At 35.1% G+C, this 16,544-nt stretch overlaps 1 protein-coding gene across 1 annotated transcript in view; it reads right to left on the reverse strand.

Moving 5' to 3' along the window:
- The window catches only part of Adamts6 (ADAM metallopeptidase with thrombospondin type 1 motif 6), a 221,770-nt gene that overhangs the window by 149,095 nt on the left and 56,131 nt on the right, over positions 1–16,544 (reverse strand). Inside the window, exon 8 of the mRNA XM_028783635.1 lies at positions 1,202–1,245. Within this exon, the coding sequence (XP_028639468.1) occupies positions 1,202–1,245 (44 nt within the window). The remainder of the gene's footprint in view (positions 1–1,201; positions 1,246–16,544) is intronic.

The following is a 16,544-nucleotide window of genomic DNA, read 5'->3' on the forward strand; positions in this document are numbered from 1 at the left end:
GCAAACTTTTCCATAGTTAATACTAGGCATCGGCTAATTGGAATTTTTCCTGTAGTTATAAATCTCAAGGAAAACAGGAAATAAGTCAATATAAAACATAAGCAGAATTAAAATCCAGTCTTGGGAGGGATGTTTCACTGAAGCACTAAGAAGCTGGGAACACTTTCTCTCCTAAGTCAACTTTAATTGGATATTTCCAAATGTTTAAGATGTTAACAGGAATTGACTTCCTAATTATTCATATACAGATAATAAATCAGAGATTTGACCTAGAGAAGTCAAAAAATTCACTTTGTTTTGTGTAGATATGCAGTCTGTAGAAAGTTTTCACGACACTAAAAACTTCCTGTGCATTAAGACAGCACTAGTTCTTGGTTAGCTGACCTACTGGGAAGTGGCCATATCAATTCATTTGTATTTACATTTAACTTTCAACCAATACCAACTACTGCTTCTTAACAAAATATTTTTTATGTGGAAATTCAAGATATTTACTGAAATAGTTTTATTCAAAAAGATGTTTAGAGAACATAAGAAAGAAAGTTTCTCCTCCTTTCTCCATCTGTTGCAATACTGTTTGACTAAATTCTTCATTGACTTACTAACATTTTTTAATGATATCTGGATTCATAGGAGATAAACTTTCCCCAAAACAATCATACAAAAAGAAATATTATTCTTTACACCTACTCTCTATGTATCTCAAGTTGATTGTTTTCTTTACTTTTAATTCATTGTCTTATTTTGATCAATTTACACTTGATCGATCACAAACACCTCATTTTTATTGTCATTGTTTTAAACAAGGAATTAGAAAGACAGAAAATATGAAAATGAGTGGTAACTTTGATTTGTAATTACTATTGATTTTTAAATCATTTTCTGAGTTGTTTTCACTCATACCATTTGCCACAGAACATAAAGTCATAAAGAAATTAACTTATTCATTATCATGGGGAGAATAATTTGTTTCTAGCAAATTATATATGCAAGAAAGGTCATGTTGTAAAATTTTAGTGGTAATGTCCCATATATCAGAAAGAAAAATAACCAAATTAATAATAATCAAGAGTAACATCATGGTCTAAAAAAGACAATCTAAACTATCCTTTTACCAAACAAACTAACTAACTAACTAACTAACTAACTAACTAACTAACTAAACAAAAATACTCTCAAAAAAACTCAAAACCAAACTTACCCAGTGTTCCACAGGGCTTATTTTTGTAAGTGCAGATATCATATCTATGGAGGAGAAAAAGATAAAATTTGTAGAACATTGTATATTCATTGCATTTTTTCTGGAGCTCTGTTTGTTCAGATCAAAACTGATACACTTCTGAGCAGCTGGTTGGAGTGAGTGCCACATGGCCAGCACTATGGGGGAAAGGCACTATGGGGGAAATGCACTCAGCTCTGCCTGAAAGTTAATAGGATACCTACTAGCAAGAAATAAAAAGACAGTCTGCCAAACCATCTATCACCTTGTTTCCAATACTTTGTCTACAGATTGTTACTACTTCTATTCAATGAGAAAGTCTTATTATTAATAATAATATCTTTGATCCTGCAGAAGTATTTTCTTGTTATAGCTACAGTCTATATATCTCTGAGAATTATCTGAAGTTCTTTCAACTCTAACATAGGTACTTGTCTTAAACAAAACAAAAAATAAAATAAAACAAAACAAAAAGATAATGTAATATGTCAGTGGGAGTTAAATCAGTGTTGCATATTTTTCCTTGTTGTACACTAGAATTAAGGATGGTGAAAATACAAAAATTTTAATTGATTTAACAAATAAATTAATCACTGAGCTGAATGTTTTTTAATGTTAGACTACCATTGCTAGACTGCATCATAACTCAATACAAAAGATATTAAAGCAATTTACATATTTTAAATTATATTATATTGGAGATGTTAAGTCAATATTCATGTTTATTTTATTTTAGTATTATCCCTTAGAATCCTGTCTGTCATCTAATGAGAGACAGGAAGGGAGTAGATCTGGATGAAAGATGATGCAGGGAGTAACTAGGAGGAGTAAAAGGAGAGGAATTGTAATCTGATATATTATGTGAGAGAAAACATCCTACTTTCAATAAAAAGGAGAAAAAAGTACCACAGAGTATATTCTGGGTGTCATGATCAATTTATCTTATGATTACCATGTTACATATTATTTTACATAGACACAATTCATCCTACAAATATCCAGGTTAACTTAAACAAAGTCATCTCAAGGGTGAGGTGTATTTTGGAACTAAATGGAATTTATTTCTAAATCCACAAGTCTCATTCACACGTTTACTGAAAGTGGTCTGCCTGACAAGCTCACTCGAACTGAAATCCAAGTTTTCCTTCATCTTTTTTCTTTCACAATTACTCTATTTCTAATTTAAAAGAAAAAGAAATGTACTTCTATCAATTATCCCAAGCCTCGTCTTAATGCAAATGATTATAGAACTCTCCAGAATATAAAACAAGAGGCACTTCAAGGAAGAATTGATGCTAGGAAATACATTAAGAACTAAGTAAGGAAAATTAGTGGCGGGGGAGAATCTTGATTTCATCCTGGAAAGACTCTGTACCTTTCTGGGTGTCTTTCTGTTACAAGTTAATTTATATATCTCACAACTGGAATTCAAACATGGGCTATTTCATAGAGTATATTAACACATTAAAATGAAGTCAAACTTATTACTGACAGACAAGTTGTACCATAAGAACGGAGTTGGCAATAACGACTGGTTTAAACAGTTAAGATTATATAGTATACATTTTTCATAATTGATTGAATAGTTATATATAACATTAAATTAATTTAAGAGGTCCATTAAAGTTTAAATGATGTATAACTGGATTTTAAACTTCATGCTTATAATTTAAAGTCACAACAGAGATATTATCAATGTTATATATTGCTTATATACTTTAATGGATGTTGTCAAAATTTTGAAGCTTCAGATTTGTCTAATTCAATTTCTGACCCCAGAAAAACACACAGACAGGCACTCACACACGTACATGCACATACAAGCCCATACACACACACACACACACACAAATACACACACACCACAAAATTTGGGGGTTATATTGCTTCAGTAGGACCTGGAAAAATAACACATTAAAGCAAACAATTGGACTTTCCTTCACTCTCAGCCTCCTTTATAGGAGGTCAATGTAAATCCTAACTGACATGATGCAGCAGGAGTCCTACAATAAGGGTTAAATCAAAGTCTCAAAGTAAGCCAAAAAGTACATTGAAATCCAAAACAGGAGTACAACAGTTAAAATGCAATTCACACACACACACACACACACACACACACACACACCACTCTTTCTCTCTCTCTCTCACACACACACACACAAAGTAGGAACATTTGCACACACATATATGCAAATATATGAAAACATATCACACACAAGAAAAAGAAACTTTGTCCTAAATTCTGAATTTGGATATAAAAAAATAAGATCTTATCATTGTGCAACTTTTGCTTTCTTTTTCTGAAAGAATTACAATGTTTTAAGGGCATGTCTAGTTTTCTTATTGCTGCTATGATGAAACACTAACAAAATGAACTTGGGAAATAAAAGTCGCTTACACTTATATGACATAGTACATTATGGAGGGATGTCAGACAAGAGCTGAAGCAAACATCATGGAAGTAAGCCATTTATTGGCTTGTTCTCCATGGTTTGCTCTCCGTATTGCTTTCTGATACAACCCAGGACCATCTGCCCAGGAGTGTTATTGCCCACATTGAACTGGCCTCTCATCAGTAGTTGCCTTAAAGAAAATGCCTTATAGACAAGTGTATGCACAAGCTGATAGACACAAGCCCTCACAGATTCCTCTTGTGACTGTAGTTGTGTCAAGTAGACAAAAAAAACTAACCATCATAAGCAGATGATAAAGAATTAAGAAATAGTCTAGGAATATGGTTCTGTTGGTAAAGGGCTTTACTTATCAGCACTAGGACCTGAATTTGTTTCACATAATCAACTAAGCACTGGGAAGGTGAGAACAAACAAATTCCTGGGCCTTGCTGGCCATCCAGGCTAGTCTACTTGGTGAGCTTCAGGTCAGTGAGAGACGTTGCCTCAAGAATCAAGTGGAAAATGTCTGAGTCTGTTCTGTGGCTTCAACATGAAAAACATCAGCATACACATATGCCTGACCACAAAGGCAAACACATATGTGAACACAGGCACAAAGAATTAACAAACATGATCATTAGGCAATTGATAAGTACTAGATAGTTTTATATCAACTTGACACGAGCTGAAGTCATCGGAGAGGAGGGCACCTCAATCAACAAAATGTATTCATAACATTCAGCTGTAGGCAAGCCTGTAGGGCATTTTCTTTATTAGTGATTGATTGAGCAGAGCCCAGCCTTTTGTGAGTGGTACCATCACTGGGCTTGTAGTCCTGGATTCTATAGCCAGCAGGCTGAACAAGCCATGAGGAGAACGGCAGAAAGCAGCATTCTCCATGGCCTTTGCACCAGCTCCTGACTCCAAGTTCTGTCCTGTTTCAATTTCTGTCCTGACTTCCTCCAATGATGAACAACAATGTGGAAGTATAAGTCAAATAACCCTTTCCTCCCCAACATGCTTTTTAGTCTGGTGTTTGATCATAGCCATACAAACACTAAGACACCACACAAAGCCTAGTGCTTGTAGGAAATCCAGGTTCTAGGTTGGGGTAAATAATGCATGTGACTAAGGATGCATTTGTTGCCATTCTCTCACTCTAATTCATAATGTGGTTGGACTGATTGAGTGAAATTTTTTAAAATGTTTGAATATCTGTAACTATAACATTCATATATTTCTGCTGTGAATATTATTGACTATTAATTTTTAAAATCAATTTTGTCAGCACATGAGTCGCAGAAGAAACTGACCAAAACATCTTCCCATGTTGCACTTTGCAGTCTGTGAAATACAGCACTGCCTTACAATGATAAAAGACCTATATTGTAAAATCCTGATGTTTCAACCCATGTCTGGGTTGCTCTCAATCTCTGTCACAGAAGCTGCCTTTTACAGTGGATAGCAGTCAATGAAGATATGTGTGCCTGCTCAAAGTGCTTAGAAAAAGAGAATGAGGGATTAGCCCTAAATGGGATATCTCCACCACCACTACAAAGGCTCAAGGAACATGACGAAAGAAGAGGCGGAAAGAATATAAGAATGGGAGGGTGAGGACAAGGGCTGAGAAATGTTTTCCAGAAATGATAGTGCTATTGTAAGCATGAACTCTGAGCAGCGGCATTCACCTGTACAGGTCCTACACAGTATCTAGTCAGGGAAAATCTTGGCGTAGATGAGATAGATGACCTCAGGGTCACAACTCTCCCAAACCATACTGAGGGGCTATTAACAGTTGATATTAAAAGAGAAAAATGAGATAAAGCCAGGAGGGGGCCTATAAGAAAATATGGAATTATCAGGAGGGGGAGTATAGGTAAATGTGATGATATTTCATTGTATATGTATAGAATTCTCAGAAATAAAGACAATTTATAACAATAACAACAAAACATCTACAAGGGGTTGAGAGAAAGCAGGCGACACCTGCTTTGTTCTTGAAGCCTATGTCTGAAATTACATTGTTTTCTTATCTTTATACCGAGTCATGCACCTTCAGTGAATATGTCCTATGTATTATGCCCTTTGGTTCTATTAGATATAGTAGTGACACTGGTAACGATTGTTGAAAGACAAAGAAATGCAAAATCAGCAGAAGCAATACCACTCCCCCCACAGCCCTGTTCCCCTCTAGCAACCTGTAAAAGATTTTCAAGTCTTGCACTAAAGCAGTTCATAAGAGTCTCACATGAGACACATGCTTGAATCCCAGGAGAAATAAATACCCTTATCTCTGAAAACTAAGGGCCAGAGAAGAAATGAACAGACCTCTTTAAACTTCCTGTTTTTTCACCATTAAAAAGAAATCAAGCCCCCTTTTGAACATCACATTGCTCTAAAATTATTTAGTTTTCAACAAACCTATACAAATTACACAAGTGCACCCCTCCTGTGTGTGTGTGTGTGTGTATGTGTGTGTATTCTCGAGAGCACCTATAGAGGAATCAAGTTGTCTTCTTCAATCCACCTGAATTTTTGATACAAGGTATCTTACTGACCCAGCATCTCTTCAGTTCCACTGGACTAGCTTATGGACCAGGGTGCTCCAAGGATCTGCTTCTCATTCCCCATTACTGAGCCAGGCTTAGGGAAGAAGCGTGGGATCCAAATTCAGGTCCACATGCTTGCACAGCAGACAGTCTATCAACTGAGCTATCTCACCTGTCTTTAACTGTGCCTGTAAGTCTTCATATTCCAATAAAGGTTTTCCTGTTATATACAACTTAGATTAATGTTATTTGTGCTTCTCTCTTGTTAATATGCCATCTGTTATAGGAGCTTCAGCCATGAACTTAAGATGGGAAAAAGATATTTGTGCTCTGCAGTGGTGAAAGTCAAATTGGTAGTATAACTCTTTTCTGTTTTTAGTACCTGCACAGAGGAAACAGCACTAGAAGAGTTGTCTCAGTAACAAACAAATAAACAAAAAAAAAATAATTCGACCCAGTGTGGGTATATTTTCTCTTATTTGGTTTTATTTCAGTTTTTGAGACAAGGTCTCCCTATAATACTCCACCTTCCAACTCTTAATCATACCAGTCTTTATAATAAAAAATGAAAGTATAATGACTTTAAAAGTCAATTTGATTCAGTTTACACAATGCAAATTACAAATTATATTGTCAGTATAATATCTCTTTATGCAAATGATATTTATTCATCAGAATATCATAACATAATGATACTTTTGAAGGCTTATGCTGTAAGACCAACTATATTAACTATTTAATATGGAGCTATTTATTATAATAATGCAATCACATCATACAATATCTCACAGAGGTATGTAAATAGTTTCAGTTGCTAATTCCTATAATGGGCCAGATGTGTCCAGTAGAGTTTATGGCATGAATTCAAGAATTACTGTTAGGGCGGTTGGAGAGGTGGCTCAGTGGTTAAGAGCACTGACTGCACTTCCAGAGGACCTGAGTTCAATTCCCAGCAACCACATGGTGGCTCGCAACCATCTATATTGGGATCTGACATCCTTTTCTGGTGTGCTTGAGACAGCTACAGTATACTCATATATATTACTTTAAAAAAGAGTTAAGATGCCATAAATATTGGCCTCATTTTTTTTAAAAAATAATTACAATTAGTCTGTAAAATAAATCTCAGCAGTTCACATAGGTCTCCAGCCACTGGAGAAAAGCACTTCCTTTGGAGTGCAGTAAGCCAGGAATGTTTTTTGCCTGGGATTATCTCACATTATTGTATAATATAGATCTTACAAGAATATGACATCATATATAACTTACAAAGGCCTACCACTACAGATTCAAAATGTTTTAGTAATCACCAATATCTTTAAATCAATGAATTATTATATTTCTCACAAATTTCTTTATTACTATTCTAATTGTGTTTTTTCTTTTTCCTGGTTGCCTAAGTAACTTTCATTGTTTGATTCCCAAATGAGATTACAACATTTATTTATAATGAATACATTGCTACTATATTTTTACATATCAAAAATATAGCTATTAAATTATTTGCCTTCAGAAGTTTAGGTGTTCAACTCATTTTAAGTGTTCTCATGTATCACTAACACAATGACCATTTCACTGTTTTTTTTTTCAAATGAAGATGTAGTAAAACTTATTTAAAGATGTCCCTACAATTGAAGTCATAGACTGTAAATTTTTCACAAGGAATATAAAATTAATCACAATAAACAGTGTTATATATTTGTACATTTGTTTATTCATGTTTCCTAAACTTTATGTGAACTTTGAATTCTTGAAAATAAAATATATTCAAGGATAATATTTCATATTGGCCCTGTTTAATTGTTTAGGCCAATGTCTGAATCTGCTTTTTCTTTCTAATTATCAAATATATTTGCCTTCTTTTGATTTTCAGACACAAAACGCATGTAATCACCACTGACCATACTATTGATCACTTTCCTACAGTGATTAACCATGTTTTGCTGTGCTATTTCTACTAAGTATTGAGAATCTTGGTCAATAGGCTTTCTCCAAGAAATATTTCCTAAATAGATCAATTCTTCTAACAAGTACTCGACTAGTTTCCCCAAGTTTTAATTTCATGGCCTCCATTAAACAGGTAATTTCATGTATCCATCTTCCCCATTATTACAAATTCTTTAACACTAGAGACTAATTTGTTTTGTTCCCTGTTGTAACCCTGTATCTAAAAAGATGCCGATAGCACAAAGTTTAAAGTTAATAACATTGAAGACCCCTAAAACAATTGTATTATTTCACATGTCTACAAGCCTTTTTTGATGTTTTAAATTCCAAATAATTTACTAGCAATTCTAAATTTCAACCTCAACTTCTACTCCCTAAAAGCCATTAATAGAATTAAATTTATTTTTAAGTTGTCAACAGTTAGATTATCAATTAAGTATATTTAATGTACTTTATAAGCATATAATTGGGCAAATTGGATTCATGGAATGATTTACTAAAAGATAATTATATGGTACTAAATCAAACTTTAAACCATTTTTCAACAAATATTTACTAAGAGCTTACCATGTAGTAGAGAATGGGAAAATATGAACAAAATTGATATTACTCAAGATACTAGAAAAATATTATCAAAGGCTTAATTAGATATAGCCAGATAAACAGTTGCCACTCTGTCATAGCAATGGAATATAGTTTATTGGACTGAGCTTTGAACAATTAGAAGTAACTTTGTATCTTCTTTCTTTTTTTGTATAGCACAATAAATATTCCTTGGCATATTTGTCTTTTCCATTACAAGGCCAGTTGTCTACTCCCTGATTTACATCATTAGTTATCTCCTGCTGAGATGAAGCAAACATCTTATCATGAAGTCTCTTATACATAAGTTCTGCTTTTAAAGTCTTAGCTATGTGTATGGGAAAGGAAATATATGCATTTGTGTTCAGGAGTCTGGGGACACCAGAGGCATAAGATCTCCTGGCGTGGGAGTTAGAAAGAGTTGTGAACTACCTGATATGGGTGCTGGAAACTAAACGCTGGTCCTCTGCAAAAATAGTATGAACTATTAACAGTACGCCCTTATCTCTCTATTACCACTTTCAGCCTACTAACATAGTTGTGTGCATGCCATTCTCACACTTCAAAAAGAATCAAACTGTCTCTAAAAATGTAAACGATGTACTTTGGAATTCAAGACATGCTCATGTTTCAGCTTACCTTTCCAGATTTATTTATTATTCCCTCAAACCTATGTTTACTTCTACAGAATGAACTCACTATATATTCACCACCACCTAAAAGATTTAGAATTTATCTAAATCCACAAAGAGTTCATTAAAAACTCTTCTCCCATTTCTTCTGTGAAAATCTAGATATCTATTCGGTACACTTCAAAGACCTTACCCTTCACAAACAAGAAGTAACACACTCGTCATCTAACTACTACAACAAGCATGTGCTTAATGGCTTTCTTATAGTATAGTAACTCATCATCCTCTCAAAATTAAAGAATATAAAATAATAATCAGACAAAGATGAAAAGTAGGACAGGAGGAGAAACATGTTAAATAAAACAACAAAACCAATACAATAATTTTTTCTTTGATTTTGAAAAGGAAACTATCCTTATTTCTTTGTATGAAAGTGGTAATGAATCTGTTAATTTCATAGTTTATACAAATGCCTGCATGTGATTGTACACAGTACAGATATATCGTTTTGTTTGTGAATTATACCTTACTAAGGCTGTAGAAGAGCAAAAACAATTAGTCAATTTGTTACAGTCATTGTGAAATACAAAGTCAAAACAATTATGCTGATAAATGGAACAATAAAAATGGCACTATCAAATTTGTAAGAAGTTCCCATCCCTTCACATATGGACCGCAGACACTGTGATGTGTGTAGTTCTTTAGTATTAAATTTCATGAGTACTTGGAAGAAAAACTGCATTGTGTTTCCTCAAAACAATTCTAAAGTTATCTACTTCTTGTAAGCTACTAAAAATACAGGCATGATGTTGCAAATTTCTTATAAAATTCTTCATACTTTTTTACAACTAATGCCCTTTCATTGTTAGTTTTAAGAAAATGTTATTTTTATGTTTCACCATGTGAGCTCTCCTGAGAACTTAAATGAATTTAGTGGATCCTCAATAGTGACGTAGAATAAACCTCTCTCCAGATTTTGAAGAATATCTCAATATGAATTCCACAGTGAAATTAGGGAGGAAAGCCCTAAATGCAAAATCTTTAGGCTATAGAATAGTAAGATCAAAACAGATAGCTTAAAATACGTTATACAAACATGAAGTGAGTTTTGTTTGGATTCTAAATTTGTAGTAAATTTACAATCCATCCATCTCCAAAATTCCTTTTGTAAAATATACAATTGTGATGAATTTCTCAGTATTCCAATTGTATTCAGCAGCCACCAATACTATTCACCTTTAAAAAGTTTTAAATATATCCATAAATCTGATACTCAAAATTCAGCACCAATACCACTTCATAGAACAGGCACCTCAGTTTCAATCTAAAGGTCCCAAATTGTCTCCTTTTCTACACCACTGCAACTAACAACTCTGCCAGACTACACAAAACCACTCAGTGGGTTTTATCTCATGTGGAAAAAAAAAGTCCATCGGGACTAGGAGGTGCCACTAAATTCATGCCACAATAAAGATCTAAACTGGTTGCAATGTAAATTACTGTCTTTCCCCAGGGCATCACTCGTTTCTATTCTTTATCTTTGTGTAAGAATTGTTTCACCAGTTAAGTTTAACATTTGTCAGGAAGAAAGGGATTGGGAGGAAGGAAGGAAAGGCTGATCGGACGCAGTAACTATAGCATATTTGAAGGATTGTTGTGATAGTAACTTTTTTGAAAGCCTAATCTACATAACTAGTAGTTTTATTGCACAGTGATATAATTGACAGAACATGAAGTCAGCCTATAAGATTGGAATTCTAGTTCAGGTGCTACCAATAACTGATTATAAGCCCTCTTTCAAATCATCTCATTGTGCTTTAATTATCCTATCCTGTCTGTCTCAACTTCACAGCACTGCTATGAAGCCAGGTGGAATACTATCAATGACACAAAGGCCATAACTTTAATGTAATTTCCTTGTGGATGTTCTAACCAGAGAGAACTAATAAAATGACTTAAAAAAAAAAAAACAGGGGCTGAAGAGATGGCTCAGTGGTTATGAGCACATACTGTTTCTTCCTGTAGACCTGAATTCAACTACCAGCACCCACATCCAGTTTACAACTGCTTGTACTGTCAGCTCCAAAGGGGATCTCTGGCCTCTGTGGCATTTGCATTCATGAACATATACCTCCACATACACTCATATAAATAATAAAACAAATCTTGAAAAATTATCCCAGGGATACCCAAGACTATTTTCTAAAAAACATTATAAAGGGAGAAAAGTAAACACTACTCAGTCATTTTCTGTAGCTGGACGTTTGCTGTATTTTTTCAACACTGAGAAGTAGATATAGAAAATCATTTCACATGCTCAAGATGCAAATTCCCATCACTTGGTGATTTCCATCATGTGCACTTCTTTGCACTTCCTCACTCCTGAGTGGTTCAGGAGACCACTGCCTTCAGTGAGGTGACTGATACAACCGTTTAGTCTTGTCTGGAAACTAGACAGTTTCCAGTCTAGCAGAGCAGTCATTCAAAAAATGCAATTTAAAAACTCAAGTGGAGCTACCCAGATTCAACAAATATTTTTTTAAAGTCTGGCATCAAAGAACACTGAAGTAATCCATTTACATGTTTTAGTGGAGGCTGAAGAGATAGTTCCACGGTTAAGAGTACTGGCATTTACAGATACTTGAAGTGCCACGGTGAGGGATACCCAGAGGATTCCCTACCCACCCAGTGGAGAAGGGGAGGAGGGAAAAGAGAATAGGGAAGGACTGTGGAAAGGGGTGACCAGGAAGGGCTGTGGAAAGGGGTGACCAGGAGAGAGGCAGTGAGCTGGATGTAATGTGAATAGGTTAAAAAAATTAAATAAAATGGAGTACGGGCTGCTCTTAAAGAAGACCTGAGTTGAATTCCCAGCACTCACATGGAGGCTCACACTGGCTGATCTATAATGGGATCTGACATCCTCTTCTGGTGTGTAGATAAAACACCCATATGCATAAAATACATGAGCACATTCTTTAAATTGCTAATATAAGTGTTTCCCTGGATGTATGTCTGTACATGGTACCCACGGGTGTCAGAATAAGTATAGGACCCCCTGAAACTAGAGTGATGAATGACTGTGAGCTGTGTGGGTACTGGGAACTGAACTGGGTTCTTTGCAAGAGCAACAAGTGTTCCTAAGTACTGAGACAACTCTAACGACCCATAAGAGAATGTATGTTAAACACTTATCTATAATCCAAACAGCAATAGTAAAACTACTAGCATTTTTCAAAATTACTATATAGTATATAGAATTCATGAAGTCATACCCAAAACACCAACAGAAGCCTAGCATCATTATTTATTCATTACTTATTAAATGATAGTCATTTGTTTTCTGTTTATTATTAACTGTAGTCTAGTTCTGTGAATATATAGTAACCCATAGGGGAAATATAATTCTTCTGTAAATAGCTACCTATACATTTTGGGGAAAATTATTAGAAAATGTCATAAAATATCTTTGATACAGTTGCAAAATAGATTGCTTTGAATGGCGGCTATTATTATTTTGTACTTTAGAATCAACATATTATACTAAGATATAATATACTAAGATTGTTTAATCCATAAAAAAGATTATAACAATAAGCATCCTCTTTTGAGCTAAGAAAGATATACCTCAGTTATGTGCTGAAGGTTATATCATTTTGGACAATTTGTTAGCATTAGAAAAGTAAACAATTTATTTAGCATTACTATGTAGTTTCTAAAAATACCATTTTCCCAAAAATTATGTTTTCTAAAATGATATATAAAGTTTATTAGTTGATAATTAATCAACTAGTTGAAATAGATTTCAACCCAATGATGTTTTTCTATTTGTTGATTAATATGTCAATATCTTAAAAACACTTTTAAGCTTATTTTACTACTAATAACTTTTTTCATAAACATTAAGCTGAAATTATGAACAACAATCTACCTATGTCTTTCTTATCAGGTAAGATGAAAGCTAGTACATGAGAGAACATATCAGTGTCTTTGTCTGTAATTACTTCCGTTTGCCATAGGCTTTCCAGACCTGTAATGGTTTAGTACGGTCAGCTACTTTCAGTAAATGAGCTAGGCTACACAATCAAATGCTTACAGGTAAGTTCTTGGCTCTAGTTTGAACCTCATGATCATCATGCAATTTTGAAACTTTTTTTTAAATACCAAAGGCAAAATGACTCAGAAAATTCAATGTGCCCAATTTTAAAGTTCAGATTATGCTAAGTGTTACTGAAGTCTGATTCAATCCATGAGACTACTGTTCATATGGTCAGTGCAAACTCCAGAGACTTTCCCACCACTACATTCAGTAACAGAACTGCTGCTCTGCTCCATAAGTACTGTTGGTCCTGGATGACTTTCAGGGAAAAATCAAAAAGAAAATAAATTATAGAAGTCAATCCAAGAGTCAAGAAGACAGAGGTAGCCACCAAGACAGAGTTTCTTCTTTCTAAGCACCAATTCCAAGAAAAAGAATGGAGAAAGCAATTGTTTTTAATATAGACCAATTATTTTACAAGACAGAACAGGGGGATGGAGAGTTGTATCAAAATTCTTCAATTAAGAAAACCCCCTATAGGCTTGCCTGTATCCTGATCTTATAGCTACATTTTCTTAACTGAGGTTCCCTCTTTTCAAATGAATTTAGTTTGTGTCAAGTTGACGTGAAACTAGCTAGCACAATAATCAATCAATCAAAACTCCATTTAGAGAACATGTTACCCAAACAGCTTGAAACCAGGAATATTTTGAATTTCTGATATCTTCAGATTTTGGAATTTTGAATATACAAAATAAAGTATCTTCAGATATCTCATCAACTTAAACATAAAATTCACTTGTACTTCATCTACACCTTATACACACAGCCAATAATAACCATCTTATAGCATCCTTACACTGTTTTTAAACATAAAAATAAAGTTTGTTAGGCATCTTTTCTTAGATAGGGTGTCTACTGCTGTGACGAAACACTGTGACCAAAAAGCAAGTTGGGGAGGAACTTGTTGGTTTGGCTTACACTTCCATATCGCACTGTTCATCATTGAAGGAAGTCAGAACAAGAACTCAAACAGGACAGATACCTGGAGCAGGAGCTGATGCAGTGGCCTTTGGAGGGGTGCTGCTTACAGACTTGCTTCCCATGGCTTATTCAGTCTGCTTTCTTATAGAAACCAGGACCACTAGCCCAGGAATAAAAATATCCACAGTGGGCTGGGTGGTCCTCATCAATAACTAATACAGAAAATGTCATACACCAGGATCCTATGGAGGCATGTACTCATTAAGAGTCCCTCCTTTTAGGTAACTCTAGTTTGTGTGTCAAGTTGGCATAAGACTAACAAGCATAGTATTCCTTGCATTGGACATTTAAAAGTCTAAATACTGTTCCTAAGGGATATCTGATTTGAACCTTCCACGATCTTGAAATACAAGTAAGATAACAAGATAAACTATTAAATTAGTTCTTATCATTATGGTCAAAAACAACTTAAGGAAATAAAGACTGATATTAATTCACAGTTTCAGTCATCTTACCAAAAAAGGCATGCCAGAGGTAATGGCAGCAGAAGTATGTGATAGCATGGAAGCTTCTTACATCCTAACAGACCAAAGAGGCAGAATATTGACCAGAGCAGGGCTGGGCTATGTGCTCAAAGGCCTTTCTCCCAGTAACTTGCCTATATAAGCAAAGTCCTACTGTCTCCTTGTTCTACAACCCCCCAAAACACCTTCAGCTAGGGATCAAGTATTCAAATATGTTAGCCTCTGGGAAGGAAACATTTCACATTCAAACCATAGTAATCTGTTCCTAACACTCATAGGCCTATGACCATCTCATATGCAAGAGCTTTAATTACACCTCCAAGAGTGCCCACTTTTCAAAAGTCCAAAGATTCTTCTAACAAGGCAAATGATTAGCTGTGAACCTCAGTAAAATATGACAACAAACCACAACCTTGTATCCCTGATATCTCCAAAACTTTCAACATGAAGCACTGTTGGATTTTGTGAAAGGCTTTTTCAGCATCTAATGAGATGTTCAATTTGTTTATATGGTGGACTATACTGATGGATTATTGAAAATTTATTTTCAATTCCCTGCACCCCTAGGATGAAACATACTTGATCATGGTAGATGTCTTTCATGTGTACTTGGATTTGGCTAGGGAGTATTGAGTTTTTTGCATCAATGTTAATAAAGGAAATAGGTCTAAAATTCTCTTTCTTTGTTGAGACTTTTGTATGGTTTAGGTATCAGGGTGACTGTAGCTTTACAGAATGAGTATGGCAATGTTCCCCCTGTTTCTATTTTGTGGAATAGTTGGTGGAGTACTGGTATTAGATCTTCTTTGAAAGCTTGGTAGAATTCTGCACTAAAACCATCTGGCCCTGGGCTTTGCTTTTTTTTAAGGGGGGTGGGTGGGAAACATTTAATGACTGCTTCTATTTCCTTATAGGACTATTTAGATAGTTTGTCTAATCGATCTTGATTTAACCTTCTACCCAAAATGTGTCCTGCTTACAAGATGTACAGGGACAAAGAGCAAAGATGGAGGGAATGGCCAACCACTGACTGGCCAAAATTAAGACCCACGCCATGGACAACAGCCAGTCTTTAACACTATTAATGATACTCTGTTATGCTTGCAGACAGGCTATCATAACTGTCCTCTGAGAGGCTCGACCAAGTAGCCAAAGGAAAGATAACAGATGGCTATATGACATGAAAATTATTATTATTATTATTATTATTATTACTAAATGTATAATAAAATAGTCTTTAAACAGCCAAACATTAAATGGAGTTCAGGGAGTCTTATGGAAAAGCTGGAGTAAGGACTGTAGGACCTGAAGAGGAGAGAAACTCCACAGAAAGACCAAGAGAGGCAATTAACCTGAACCCTTGGGGGTTCTGAGAGACTGAACCCCCAACCAAAGACTGAGCATGGGCTGGATCTAGGCTCTCTTGCACATATGTAGCAGATGTGCAGTTTGGTCTTCTTGTGGGTTCCCCAGCAACTGAAGCAGGGACTGTCCCTAAATCTGTTGCCTGCATGTAGATCCCATTTCCCTTGCTGGGCCACTTTATCTGGCTTCAGTGAGAGAATATACACCTATCCCTGCATGACTTGATCTTCAGGGGATTGTGGAGATCCAGGGCTTCTTCTATTTCTGAGAAGAGGAGAGGGGAGGGGAGGGAAGGGAGGGGAGGAGAGGGGAG

The sequence above is a fragment of the Grammomys surdaster genome, unplaced genomic scaffold (assembly GCF_004785775.1).
Source record: "Grammomys surdaster isolate TR1022 unplaced genomic scaffold, NIH_TR_1.0 99, whole genome shotgun sequence".
NCBI classification, from domain to species: Eukaryota; Metazoa; Chordata; class Mammalia; order Rodentia; family Muridae; genus Grammomys; species Grammomys surdaster.